The sequence below is a fragment of the Lodderomyces elongisporus genome, chromosome 6 (assembly GCF_030384665.1).
Source record: "Lodderomyces elongisporus chromosome 6, complete sequence".
In the NCBI taxonomy this organism is placed as follows: domain Eukaryota; kingdom Fungi; phylum Ascomycota; class Pichiomycetes; order Serinales; family Debaryomycetaceae; genus Lodderomyces; species Lodderomyces elongisporus.
The window spans coordinates 1,394-15,818 of NC_083678.1; the positions used below are offsets into that span (position 1 = coordinate 1,394).

At 40.3% G+C, this 14,425-nt stretch overlaps 5 protein-coding genes across 5 annotated transcripts; 1 reads left to right on the plus strand and 4 right to left on the minus strand. All coding sequences in view use genetic code 12, as the record gives it.

Moving 5' to 3' along the window:
* Positions 1-985: 985 nt before the first annotated feature.
* SAC7_2 (GTPase activating protein (GAP) for Rho1p) lies at positions 986-3,156 on the minus strand (the record flags this gene model as incomplete). The annotated part of the gene is made up of 2 exons (XM_061119584.1): positions 986-2,202; positions 2,280-3,156. The coding sequence occupies 2 exons, from the start codon at positions 3,154-3,156 to the stop codon at positions 986-988; spliced, it is 2,094 nt and encodes a 697-aa protein (XP_060975567.1).
* Positions 3,157-5,249: 2,093 nt separating this feature from the next.
* Positions 5,250-8,376, minus strand: PVL30_004505 (uncharacterized protein; the record flags this gene model as incomplete). Its single annotated transcript, XM_061119585.1, has 2 exons — positions 5,250-6,930; positions 6,962-8,376. 2 exons carry the CDS (start codon positions 8,374-8,376, stop codon positions 5,250-5,252), a joined length of 3,096 nt encoding a protein of 1,031 aa, XP_060975568.1.
* Positions 8,377-8,433: 57 nt separating this feature from the next.
* PVL30_004506 (uncharacterized protein) lies at positions 8,434-9,414 on the minus strand (the record flags this gene model as incomplete). Its single annotated transcript, XM_061119586.1, has 1 exon — positions 8,434-9,414. One exon carries the CDS (start codon positions 9,412-9,414, stop codon positions 8,434-8,436), a length of 981 nt encoding a protein of 326 aa, XP_060975569.1.
* Positions 9,415-11,107: 1,693 nt separating this feature from the next.
* On the minus strand, positions 11,108-12,403 carry TAM41 (Mitochondrial translocator assembly and maintenance protein 41; the record flags this gene model as incomplete). Its single annotated transcript, XM_001524598.2, has 1 exon — positions 11,108-12,403. One exon carries the CDS (start codon positions 12,401-12,403, stop codon positions 11,108-11,110), a length of 1,296 nt encoding a protein of 431 aa, XP_001524648.2.
* A 472-nt stretch (positions 12,404-12,875) lies between these two features.
* Positions 12,876-14,390, plus strand: THR4 (threonine synthase; the record flags this gene model as incomplete). Its single annotated transcript, XM_001524599.1, has 1 exon — positions 12,876-14,390. One exon carries the CDS (start codon positions 12,876-12,878, stop codon positions 14,388-14,390), a length of 1,515 nt encoding a protein of 504 aa, XP_001524649.2.
* Positions 14,391-14,425: the final 35 nt, after the last annotated feature.

Below are 14,425 nucleotides of genomic sequence, written 5' to 3' on the forward strand. Positions count from 1 at the left end.
TATTTCTCCACAATTGTTCTCAATCTCAACGAGCATCAAAATTGTTAAAGAGCAAAGAAAGAAACAGAAACGGACCAAACTTCTTCTCGCGCAATAATCTTGTATGCTGACTCACGTGATGCAGTAAAGAAACTCAACCATAATTGGATTTCAATTCTAATACCACCCCAACACGAAACACCGATTTTTCCATGATATACAGACAAGTTATCCTTGTTCTATGAGCACCAAAGAATGTAACTCTACCTTTGAATTTGCTCGATCATTTTTTTTTTTGCTTTCCCAATGTGGTAGAAAAAAATGTTTTAATGTATACATTAATACATGTACTTTGTGAAGAGTGTGAAGAATCGCAATTTTTTCCATGACACAAGTACCTAAAACACTGGCATCCTTATAGTCGCTTTTTTCATAATAAACAAACTACTTTTATAAAATGCAATATCTAATGGGATCTGTTCTCTTTCTAATTGTTGTTTTTGTTTTTGTATTTCTCTGTGACGGTATATTGAGAATTGCATTGATCATTTCTTTCTCTGATCACATTCCTTTTTTTTGGCGCATTTTAATACAAAAATATACGGAAAACAAATTAAGCTTTGATATCGAATTCGTGGAAAATTATTGAATCATTAGACTACAAAACTTTCAAATTCTGAATCATACAAGCAGTCTTCACATCATTTATGCATAGTTTGGCTTTATACTTCTTACTTAATTTTTACTTATACCCACAATTTCTCATTCAGATAACTGCTTCAAAAAAAAATACAACAAACTCATTTCATAATTAAGCAGTCCTCGGTCCTATAGTTGTACTCATTCGCTATTTACTCTAAACATTACTCAATAATACATATTCATACATAAATAAACACACACAAACACACATACACACATACACACATACACACATACACATATACACAATTATAATTATAATACACACACACTAACTCATAGGTTTAGTGTTTCGTGATTGCTATCACGTCTTTACATTAGTTGCTACAATCACAGGTTTTCCAATAAGTTCCATCGGACTAGTCTTGGGACTGCTCATGGTACTAGGTGGCCGAATTTCATGAAAATACGATTCTTCAGCATCTGACCCTACTCCATCTGAAACTTCGTACTCTACATCAGATTCATCAGGAATGCACTCTGTGGCATTGTGTTTATACCCCATCACGATATCCTCGTGTTGTGGTGTAGAACTTAGACTTTTAGAGTGCAGCCCTTGGAACCGAGGAGTTAATTGTTGCTGTTGTTGTTGCTGCTCTTGCATAACCTGACTAGATGAGGATGCTGATGCTGCTTCCACTACTGACAGTTGACCTTTCTGTGCTTCCCGCGTGGCTTCTGAGTTGGAAAGAGAGTCTTGTGGCCCAATATCATCTGCAGAGGCATTCGCACTTGCACTCGCACTTGCACTTGCACTCGCACTTGCACTTGTTGCAATTGGCGGTGGCGGCGATGGTTCCTTGTGCGATGGCAACAATTTATACGAATACTGAATCAAAAATTCAACCACTAGTTGTGACAATGCATACTCTTCAGGATCAAGATCATGGTCTGGATGCGAGAGTATCAGTGGCTGGAAAATGGCAGAAAGGTTGCGTGCACTCATCAAGTTCTGTTTCAGATAGCTTTGTACCATAGCAAGTAAGTCCAAGATGTAGAATAAAAGTTGTTTCGATGCTATTGGGAGATTGTTTAATAATACTCGGTAGATGTCGATAGCAGTGCGCACATCATTAGTGAGTTTCTTGTAGTTTTTTGCCTTCTTCTTTTTCTGCTTATTGGAGAAATCTTCTTGACTACTTTGGGGAATGGATAGCAGGAGGGTTGGTTGTTGAAGTGAAGCAGTAATTGTCGAAGCAGGAGCAGTTTGTGCAGTTTGTGCAGTTTGTGCAGTTTGCGGAGCTTGCGAAGTTGGAACTGCTGAAACTGCTTGAGTATCTGGTAAATTACTTGGTGTAGCTCTCGCGTTGCTCAGGCTTTCTGCATTCACAGACAGAGCATGATTATCGTTATGACGTCCCATGTTGGCTTCAGTCAACATCTGTGACGAGTCTCCTTCACTTTTCTTTCGAAGACTCCTCGTTGGATTCTCTGCCTTGTACTTCATATAGCTTATAATTCTAGGTCGTTCTTTCAAAACAACTCTAAACTCCTCATAAACATCAAGCGGAATCAATGGTTCTGGTAATGCATTCAAGTACCTTCGCAAGATGATGCTGCGTCATGAACAGTATACCCATCCCAGATCAACTTCTTACCATAATCAGGAGGTGTATTGAATATAACTTGCAACTCCTTCAATCGTTTTGAAGAGCCACCAACACGAAATATTCCTTCAACTGTCAATCCATTCTTTTTCAAGTATACTCCGCACTTGGCAACCACAATGGGTATTTCACCATACTGCAAACCACTCGTCTGGTCATCTGATGATAACACCGAGATCTTGGCTGCTGCCTCGGAAAGCGCTTGTTGTAATGGTACACCAAAATACTTTGAGTTTTCGTCAACTAGCGAATTGCTCTGCAAAAAGGAGTCACGACGATTTCGTATACTATTCTCGGAGTTGGATCGTACTCTAGACACATTGTTTGTTGATCTCAGTTTGTGGTTCAATATAGGTCGCAAGAAATCGTGCGTTGATGATGATGCAGTCGGCGAAGTGCCCAAATAATTCGAAGTTGAAAAGCTCGACTGCGCATTATTGTGCAGCAGTATCGACTGTCGCTGGTGGAAAGGCAGTGGGATATAGTTTGATGGAGACGGGGAGATTGCTCCCGGCTCCAAGTTCCCACTGATACTCGATGACATTGGGATGCTGTTGCTGTTAATGTTGCTATTGTTGTTTGTGTTGGATGGAATATTCAACGGACTTCGCTGTGGTTGAAGACGTGGCATCTGTTGCTGCTGTTGTTGCTGTTGTTGTTGCTGCTGAAGTTGCTGCAGTGATGAAGACGGAACTATTGATGGAAATGCTCCTGCATTTATCAGTTTCGTGGGTGAAAACTTTGAACTGGCATTGTCTGAGTCGCTAATCTCATTAACTGAGTCATTGGATAAAAGATGTGATCGTTTCAAACTCTTGGCCCATCCAAAGATGGATGAGCTCCTATTGGGAGATGAGGAGTGGCTCATCTTGGTTGCTTAGTCGTTGAATTGATGGGTGAATAAGTTTTCGTGGAGGTCTGAACGTGCGAAGGTGTGGGTAAATGAAATAGGAGTAGAGACTGTGACTCCTATCAATCAATAGATTTTAGCAGTTGCTGATAAATAAAGATGGAGAAGCTTAGTTTATGGATATCTTGTTGCTGTGCTTGTGTTATCAAATAGTCCTTGTCAAAAGGAATTTGACAGAAACTTGAGATATATTTCAAACTAGTTGGTTTGCTACTTTAGTGATGAATCTACAGCAAAAAGTTGGTATATTCTTATGGTGTAGAAATTAAATATTTTTGGTTTTGTTTACATGTGTGGTTTTCTCCTTCTCAGGCTGTGACTCTCGCTTTATTTTTTATTTGTATTTTTAGTTTATTTATTTATTTTTTATTCATTTATTTTTTATTTATTTTTTATTTATTTTTATGTTTCTCTTTTTGTCACACACTCACTTTCTTTTTTTCTTTTGTCCTGTTTTGTACAAAATATGTTCAAATTTGTGTAATCCACGTCTTCAACAGTATGTACTAGAACGTGAAGAAAGGCTACTCAAACTCTCTCCTCATCCTGAACCAATACACTCTAGTCAACTCAATGCGTAGTTTTCTCCAGTAGCTCCAATAGCTTTGGTGAGGACTTAAGCGCCAGTGAGAATTTTAGAGTAACATTCATCTTTTTAATTTTTTATTATATTCATAATAGGAAGATTCATAACTCAGGCAAAGCAAGAAGAGCAAGATACAATTGAATACTACCAACTATTAAGCAAATGATATAAAACATTTTCCACCTATGTCCTTCCTAAAGTAACTTACAAGCTGCTTCCTCTGCAGGTCAATCTAACCCCGTCGCCGCTGCAACTGCTACTACTACTACTACTACCACAACCACTATTAAATGCTTTATTTATTTGACCTTGTTTGCAAACTCTGAGCCAGTTTCTATTTATACTTCGACATTATAATCTTGTATTGACACTTTTAGACAACTTCTAGTATACATACATGTATATATAAATTAATATATAAATCAATATATATATATATATACATATATATAATTCGATGTCAATATACTACTTAGCCTGACGAATGCTATTGTCGTGTCCTAGAACACATTACACACTTCAATAGTGATTGACGATGCCGTCTATTGTCAACTATTATCTGTTGTCATTTCCGCAATTTACATGCACTGTCTCAATTTGTCTCAATTTATTTCAAAGTAGGCAACGATATAAACAATGACACAAAAACTAAATATAGGTCTTTGCGGACCAAAAAAAAAATAATAATATTTGAGGTCTAGAACTGCCCCGCAGACCTCAAGTGAGACTACACATCACGACGAAAATTAATTCTACCAGGGGGCACGTACTTTGGAAAACTCAAAAAAAAAAAATGGAGAAAAATATAAATAAAAATAAAAATTAAAAAAGGCGAGAGGAAAAAAAAAACACACACGAATCTAAGTGGTGTAAAGTAGAACTACAACAACCACAACCACAACCATTAATTCATTCTCACTACAAATGGATCTAGATTTTTTTCAATTTTCGACACGACACTCGTAGTTTTGCCAGGTCACGTGAATAAACAGTCGTACAAACGTCAATTCAGTATACACCAATCCTAATATTATCTTTTATTTAAAAAAAGTTTATATCTTTCTTCTTTGTTTCTTCTATTTTAAATGTCACCACACCTTCTTTTCCACAATTTCGAAAGACCCCCTCTAATTGAATAATCTCTTCTACAAATATCCCATTTAGTTTACTTTAGTTCAGTTTTTTTTTTGAAAAAAATTACTATTTATTGTTTTGAAATCTAATTCTCTACTTGAAAAATTATTTATACAATTTTTGAACCGAAAAATGAAATAACAAAAAGTGGCCGTGAAATGTAATAGACACACACCACTTGAAGAAGGGTATAAAAGAGAGGGAAAAAAAGAGACCAATGATACTTTCTTCAATCAATCACACTGAAGAATTCAGTAGACGTTGAGAAAGAACAGAAAAAAAAAGGGGGCAAGGGTTCAAACTCATCAGATCAAGAATCCAGCAAACACAGCTATTGTGGATGCAAGCATTGCAAAGATGAAGTGCCAATTTGTCTTGAAGCACCATTAACAGCAGCAGCAACTGTTTGTGCTGCGCTTCCTTCAGAAGTTCCAGAAGCAACAGCTACATTAGTTTCAGATCCTGCAGTGGCTCCAGCCTGCTCTCCACCAGTAGTAGTTGAAAGAGTTTTACCTCCAGCAGCAACTGTTGGTGCATTACCTTGCTGAGCAGCTTGTCCAGCACTTTCAGAACCTTGCTCAGCACCTTCGGTACCTTGTCCAGCACTTTCAGAACCTTGTTCAGCACCTTCGGTATCTTGTTGAGCACCTTCGGAACCTTGTTCAGCACCTTCTGTACCTTGTCCAGCACCTTCTTGAGATGCTTCACTAGTTGAGCCTTGACCTTGTTTACCAGTAGATTCACTAGTTCCTACATTTGCACCAGTTTCTTGTGCAGCGGCACCACCATTGACGCCGCCAGTGGCTGCAGTCTTGTGTGCTTGAACAGTGACATTCTCAGTGACGGTGGTTGTAACATCCACAGTTACACCGACTTCAGCAGCTGATGATTTGGCTGCTGACTCAACACTGGCAGCATGCGCAGCCTCTTCACTGGCTTGGGAAGCTTGTGCAACAGCACTTTGAGCATGAGCAACTGCCTCAGACGAATGTTGAGCCTTGGCTGCACTCATTTGTGCTTCAGCAGCAGATTGTTGAGCAGCAGCAGCAGAGGTTTGAACTGCAACAACAGACTCATGTGTAGAAATGATGGCCTTCAAGGTACTTTGGGCACCCGCTTCAACCAGACTAAGTGAACTTATAGCACTTTCACAGCTTTGCACAACCTCTGTTTTGGTAACCTTAGCTGCACTTTCTTTCACGCTCTCAAGTGACAGGATAGCCGATTCACAAGACACAATGACTGTGATGATTTCCTGCTCATGTACCGTCAATGTAGACTGCACAGCAGCAGCGCTTGTTTGTTCGCAGCTTGCTTCAGACTGCACTGAGCTGGCTGACAGTTGGGCACAGTACTCAGTAACTTCAGTGACAATTATGGTGGTGGTGTAGACAGAGGTTGATCCGGATTTGTCGGTAGTAGTGACTTCACTCAACACTGTGGATGTAGCGGGCAATGAAGTCTCATCACCCAGAGTAGTTTCAGTAGCAAAAGAGCCAGAGCCAGAGCCAGAAGCTGTAACATCTCCTGTAGCAGACTGCTCTTCACTTTCCTCACCAGTAGTTGTGGCTCCAGATGATCCTGTTTCACTTGCATCTCCACCTTCACTTGTTTGAGTGTCACCGTCCGATGTTGGACCAGCAGATGTGCTGCTTGTTTCCGGGGTAGAGTCGACTTCTGAGTTGAGTTCAACACATCCTTCGCGGTTCTTCACAGATACAACGTAACCAACCTCAGCAGGACATGCATAAAAGGTAACAACTTGATCATCACGTTTCGTGAATGCTGGAGAGTCAGATGGTAGCGTCAATTGGTTATCAGTCATACCCCATCCGGTAGTAGCCTCTTCCGCATCATCAACAACAACCAAATTACCAATTTCATCGACCTTGACGTAGCCACCAGCCAACAAGTGGAGCAATCCGTCATCTAATTCAAACAATGCTTGAACTCCATCAAAGAGCTTAATATGTGTACCATTGGATTCAAATACAGCAGTTTCATTTAAGAAGCTAACAGATACTGAGAAGCCATTAGCAGGACTCAGTTGGCTCCAAGTCATCAGTAGTAGCAGATCCAGAAGCAGATTCAGAAGCGGATCCAGGAGCAGATCCAGAAGCGGATTCAGAAGCGGATCCAGTAGCGGACTCGGACGAGCTAACATCAGAGCCACCAGTAGTAGCGGATCCAGTTGCGGATTCAGAAGCAGATTCGGTTGAGCTGACATCAGTGCCACTAGTAAGAGTAGGCTCAGAAGTTTCAGTAACATCACCAGTAAGGCCAGCTGAGGCAGCCGAGTCCAATAACGAGCTAACACTTGCTGGAGGCATCCAGTATGGATCCCAAACACCAGCACTAGAACAGACTGAAGTAGCCAAAGATCTAGCATCGAGCACGTCCTCTCCGCGACAATTGTCAGCAATACATTCACCAACCAATGCTTGGAACTGAGGCATGATACAGAGACAGCCGGTATCCCAGTATGGACATGGGGTGATACCGGTGTTTTGGTACATACATGGCTGAGCACATGCAGGTAATTGGTCATAGATTCTGTCAGCAAAACCATTGATTGAGGCGGTCTTTGCCACAGATGGGTATTGAGTATATTGGTTACCAGTGTCATCAGAAGTTGGAGCAGATGTGATTAATGAATCGGACGAGGAAGCGTTATTGGTATTGGATTGTTGACCTGAAGTGATGGAGCTTGAAGTTGATTCTTCAGATGCTTGAGAAGATGACTCTTCAGCAGTAGCAGAAGAGGAGGAAGAAGGAGAATCACTAGAAGAGGCAACATCGGTGCTTGACGAGGTGTCATCAGTAGTAGTGGCAACGGCAGTAGCAGCATACTCTAATGAAGAACTGATACTAGCAGGAGGCATCCAGTATGGATCCCAAACACCAGCACTAGAACAGACTGAAGTAGCCAAAGATCTAGCATCGAGCACGTCCTCACCGCGACAGTTGTCAGCAATACATTGGCCAACCAATGCTTGGAACTGAGGCATGATACAGAGACAACCAGTATCCCAGTATGGACACGGGGTGATACCGGTGTTTTGGTACATACATGATTTAGCACATTCTGGTAATTGGTCATAGATTCTGTCAGCAAAACCATTGATTGAAGCAGTCTTTGCCACGGATGGGTATTGAGTGTATGGATTATCTGCTCCAGTGGTGGTTGGAGCCGATGTGACCAATGTGTTTGAAGCAGTCTCAGTAGGAACGGTTTCAGTGTTTTCATCGGTTGTGGTGGTTGTAATGGCGTTGCTGTCCCAAGATGCAGTAGCAGCATATTCCAAAGCAGAGGTTACACTGTCATCTGGCATCCAATATGGTTCCCACATTTGGGCACTGACACAGATTGAGGTGGCCAATGATCTGGCATCCAAGACATCTTCACCATGACAGTTGTCGGCAATACACATTCCGACTGGGTTCTGGAATTGAGGCATCATACAGAGACACTGGGGTATCGTAGTAAGCACAAGGGGATACACGAACGTCCTGTTTTACGCAGGGTTTAGCACACTCTGGTAAACGGTCGTAGATCTTGTCTGCAAAACCATTGATTGAAGCTGTCTTTGGATTGTCACATACCATCCGGAGGAGGTTGAGGAGGTGGTTGGTGCTGTTGTGATCAATGAGTCAGAGGAGGAAGCGGTATTGGAGGTTGATTGTGTTTCCGAAGAGTCTGAACTTGATTCAAGAGCAGCAGATGATTGGGTGTTGGAACTTGACTCTTCAATTGTCGAATCAGTAGACGATGCTTCTTCGACAGCAGTAGATGAAGTTTCTTCAGCTTCGGTTGAGGAGGCTTCTTCTTTGGTCGAAGAAGAAGAAGAAGAAGAAGAAGAAGAAGAAGAAGGAGAATCACTAGAAGAGGCAACATCGGTGCTTGACGAGGTGTCATCAGTGGTAGTGGCAACGGCAGTAGCAGCATACTCTAATGAAGAACTGATACTAGCAGGAGGCATCCAGTATGGATCCCAAACACCAGCACTAGAACAAACTGAAGTAGCCAAAGATCTAGCATCGAGCACGTCCTCACCGCGACAGTTGTCAGCAATACATTGGCCAACCAATGCTTGGAACTGAGGCATGATACAGAGACAACCAGTGTCCCAGTGCATCCTTACACCGTGTTTCAAGTGCATCCTTACACCGAGTTTCAAGTGCATCCTTACACCGAGTTTCAAGTGCATCCTTACACCGAGTTTCAAGTGCATCCTTACACCGAGTTTCAAGTGCATCCTTACACCGAGTTTCAAGTGCATCCTTACACCGAGTTTCAAGTGCATCCTTACACCGAGTTTCAAGTGCATCCTTACACCGAGTTTCAAGTGCATCCTTACACCGAGTTTCAAGTGCATCCTTACACCGAGTTTCAAGTGCATCCTTACACCGAGTTTCAAGTGCATCCTTACACCGAGTTTCAAGTGCATCCTTACACCGAGTTTCAAGTGCATCCTTACACCGAGTTTCAAGTGCATTACTCATAAACTAATTCCTAATATTCGACTTTCGGTAAATGACGAATTCTCACATACGATCAAAATCTTATCTTTCACCAAAAGCACACAACCTATTATACTCAATTGTCAAAATTGGATCACGTGAATATACAACTTTTCTTTTATCTTCAATATTTAGTCTCAATAACATACAGTAATTCTTCCAACCAAATTAAAATGCGACATTCAAAACTAGTCTAATTTGGTCTTTTACGTCCAAAGCTAGTTGGTGTTGCTCCATCTTTTGATTAGTCTGTTATATCACTTCCAAGTCAATAATAAGTCAAAGAACACCATTTATCATAACTCGCTTTAAGTAATATCACTCTGAAATGTTTTATCCGCTTATAATCTATTAAGATTTTTTTTTTTAATATGACTTGAGAATGCAAAAGTGAAAACATTCGTTGAGACCACATTACACAATTATTTTGTTTGATTTTGCAGCAAAAAACAATAACTACTGTACTGCAGTCATTACTAACCGCTTTACACTTCTAATTATGCATTTGACATGACCCTCGTGCTCCTTCGTAAATACATTATATACTATATACATCAACCTTTAAGCTACTAAGTCGTTTCAAAGTGATTAATCTTCAAGTACTGTTCTACCAATTTGCATGTTTGCATGTTCTGGTGCAATATTGACAGGTCCAACGCCAAGCCGTACTTTTATTTTCTCACTGCCGCGCTGAACGATCAAAAAAATACCTCTTTCAGGATTCATAACCAACTGCGCGCTTGCCATAGACATTTATCTTGAGAATCAAAACAACCAAGACAAAAAAATATCAGATCCATTTCCAACAAGTGGACTTTGATTATTAAGGATAGCTTTGGCTTCTATAGTGTCGGAGTTATGCAAGCCAATACTATTCTATATAATCGAACAGATAAAGGATTACCAAAACTTCGATTTGCCTTGGTACAAACAATTCGTTTTATCTTCACTATCTATGCAAACTTTCACGTGCAACACCACTGAGAAACACAACTCTTGAACAGTAGCAAATACAATTAATGAAGCTTCCTTTAACAAAAGTGATCACTGCACGTACTTTACTTGCGATAGACAATTACAAAAACTACAATTTCAACAATATTTGCAAAAAAGTAACGAAAAAACTACCTGCTAATGCACTTGTAAATTGTATGCTTTTGTTTTCTCTTCTGCGCTCAAAACACACTATGTAGCAGGAGCAATCATTTGTTAAGCAAGAGTATTCAAACCGCGATGTTATAAGCATTTGCAACCCTCCTGCTCTCGTGACATATAGTAATTGTACATGACCATTCTGCCCTCGACACACACTCCATTTATAAACAATCGATAAAAGTGCAAGTTTCTCCACCAATATATAGTTGCAATCTGATGCTACTTGCCTTGATTTCTTTTATCTTGATCCGACGAACATTTACTGATTTATGAGTTCCATAAACACTCCCTTTTGTCACTCGAAAACAATTATAGCGCTTTACAAAGATTCTAAACCACATCTAGTTACACTCGCAAGCTAAAGCAATGTTGGGGTTAGGCTCTAACAGCACGGTTCCAAAATCTAAAAAAAAGAGTAAAAAGAATAAAGAGAATAAAAAGAATAAAAAGAAAAAAGAACTATATTTATCATCATGCCAATTTGCTATGTATCAAAACTATAAACTTATAAATCTATTTCGCCACCAATACACTCGCAGACTTCTTCCTCTTCGCCAAAGCATATTTCGCTGATTTCATCACACCCGCAGTGAAAACACCCTTTACAGCTTGCACGAGCGAACTGTACGCAATGGTCTTTGCAATCAATTTCCGAAGATTATTGGCCAACTCGCGGTCCTTGACAATATCCTTGATCGACGATTCAGGATACCTGCTATACAATTGGGTTCTAAACTTCAATGGCAAACACGATATTAGCTTGATCTTGGAACTTGGATTGAGGTTGGTCTTGAACGTTCTGTTTGTCTCGTCATTGTCTGTAATTACCAAGTAATTTCGGTGGATGAAATACTGCAATATCGGATCGTATAGTTTCTTAAAGTGGTGAAACTGCTTGGAAACAATGTTCTTTACCTTGTGCGGGTTCTCTCCGCCAATGTACATTCTAAAATCACCCAAGTACGACAAGTTGGTGATCTGCTCGTACAATTGCCTCTCGGTGAACGAGTTGGACTCAATGAGGAAAATGGCAATAGTCATGGCATTCTTCAAATTGTACTGGTTAAGAAACTTCAACATGATATCGTCGTCCTTGACGAAATTGACCGGTTTTTGCAACCTTCCTGCAAAATATAACGAAGACCATTCACTCAAGTCCATCATTGCTGACTTCCGCTCAATGATACCGTACTTTGTGAGATGATTGTTGATAGATGCATACGGGTTAAAGTAGATGCCCTTGCCCTGGATATAGTTGATCCACATAAGCGACTTGGACGAGTAGTGGTTTGCATTTTGTAACAAGTTCTCCTTATGGAATGATGCTGAGTTTTTAACAACAAAGATAAAGTCCATTTGCTTTGGATCTGCATCTGACTTGGAGGTCCCCATTGCTGCTGTGGTTGAGGCTGAGGTTGAGGCGGTGTCAATGGCAGTGGAGGTGTCAGTGGCGGTGTCAATGGAGGTATCAGTGTCAGTGGCTGTACCTGCATCAACGGGGTATCCATCTTGCGGAAGCACTCCCGATCCATACCCAATCGCGGTTTCCATTGGTGCATGGAAACTTTTCACAATCCCTTCTAGTTTCTCCTGATCCTCATACTCTACAAGGTTCTGGTTGTCTGCACAAAAATCTATGGGGATTACCAACTTGTCGAACCCATCTGCACCCTCGGCAATGATTGGCTGATAGTACTTATCTGAATAAGGTGTCGTTCGAATATACGCTGCAGTGGCATTGTGTCTACTATGGATAAGTATGCTTCTGATGCAAGTTGTGTGGATGCGGTAGTGCAATAGTCGTATCATCCTGGTTACGTGTTTCATATCGGCTCCCCTCACCTTGGACCACAAACAATCTTTTGAGAATCTGTGTACAATATATATTACACACTCATTGTATACATATATCTATGTATATTTTTTTTTTGTCTTGGGTAAACACGCGAAAGCCAAAAAAAAAAAAAAATTAAAAAAAAAAAATATATGTGCTCACACTAACATAAAGTAACAGAGGAGAAATGAGAGGATAAAAAAAATATAATAAAAAATATAAAATAAAAAAAGATTAAAAAAAAATTAAAAAAAAGAATTATTCAGATTTCTGAAAAATTCAAACAAAGCCCGAACAAAATGTCTGAGTCAGACTATCGGTTTACTTTTCTTTTTTTTTTATTTTTTTTAATTTTTTTTTTAATTTTTCGTAGTGAATTTTTGAGGACTCGAAATAAAAGGTGATTAATTTCAACAAACCAGACCAAAGACTACAAAAACCAAAGAAATGTCGTCACAAGTTTATAGATCCACCAGGTCCAGCCAGCCAGAGGAACTCTCCTTTGAGGATGTGGTCATGACCGGGTTGGCCCCCGATGGAGGTCTTTATTTGCCCTCTTCAATCCCACAATTACCATCCAACTTCACTGAAACTTGGAAAGACTTGTCATTCAACGAGTTGGCCTTCGAGATTTTAAGATTGTACATCAACGAACTGGAGATCCCAAGCGACGACTTAAAGGACTTGATCAAGAGATCGTATGCTACATTCAGATCTGATGAAGTTACACCAATTAAGAAATTGGACGACAATTTACACATTTTGGAGTTATTCCATGGTCCAACATATGCCTTTAAGGATGTTGCACTTCAATTTGTGGGAAACTTGTTTGAGTATTTCTTGGTGAGATGCAACAACAAGAAGAAGGAAGGTGAGCCAAGAGACATCATTACCGTTGTTGGTGCCACCTCTGGAGATACTGGTTCTGCTGCCATTTACGGATTGAGAGGTAAGAAGGATGTTTCTGTGTTCATCTTGTACCCCACTGGAAGAATTAGTCCTATTCAAGAAGAGCAAATGACTACAGTTGAAGACGCCAATGTACACACCCTTTCCGTTAATGGTACTTTTGACGATTGCCAAGATATTGTCAAATCAATCTTTGGTGACAAGGAGTTCAACGACAAATACCATGTTGGTGCAGTCAACTCCATCAACTGGGCAAGAATCTTGGCACAACAGACTTACTACTTCTACTCCTACTTCCAATTGCAAAAACAACTCGGTGGAAACTCAAAAGTCAGATTCGTTGTTCCATCAGGTAACTTTGGAGACATTTTGGCAGGTTACTATGCATACAAGATGGGATTGCCAGTGGACAAATTGATTATTGCCACAAATGAAAACGATATCCTTGACAGATTTATGAAATCTGGAGAATATGCAAAGCAGCAAGAAGTCGGTGTCAAGGTCACCTACTCGCCAGCCATGGACATTTTGATCTCGTCCAATTTTGAAAGATTGTTGTGGTACTTGATCAGAGACAATGTTGCCAACGGCAATGACGAGAAAGCCGGCGAGATCTTGAGCGGATGGATGAAAGAGTTGAAGGAAAACGGTAAATTTACAGCACCTCAAGAAGTTGTTGAAAAAGCCAGAGTTGTTTTCGACTCCGATAGAGTCAGCAACGAGGACACCATCAAGACCATCAAGGAAGTGTATTCAAACAACCCAGAAAAGTACATCATTGACCCACACACAGCAATTGGAGTCAAGACATCCTACAGATTCATCGAAAAAGAACCTAAAGCAGAATACATCTCGCTCTCGACTGCCCATCCAGCCAAGTTCTCCGAGGTTGTCAACAAGGCACTCGAGTCGTTTGACGGTTACTCTTTTGAGAAGGATGTACTTCCAGCAGAGCTTAAGGCTTTGAGCACCAAGGAAAAGAGAATCAAGCTCATTGACGAGCCAAGCATCGAAAAGGTGAAACAGGCCATCAAAGATGAGTTGAAGTTTTAAAAATGTTTCTACTTTATTTTATTTTATTTTATTTT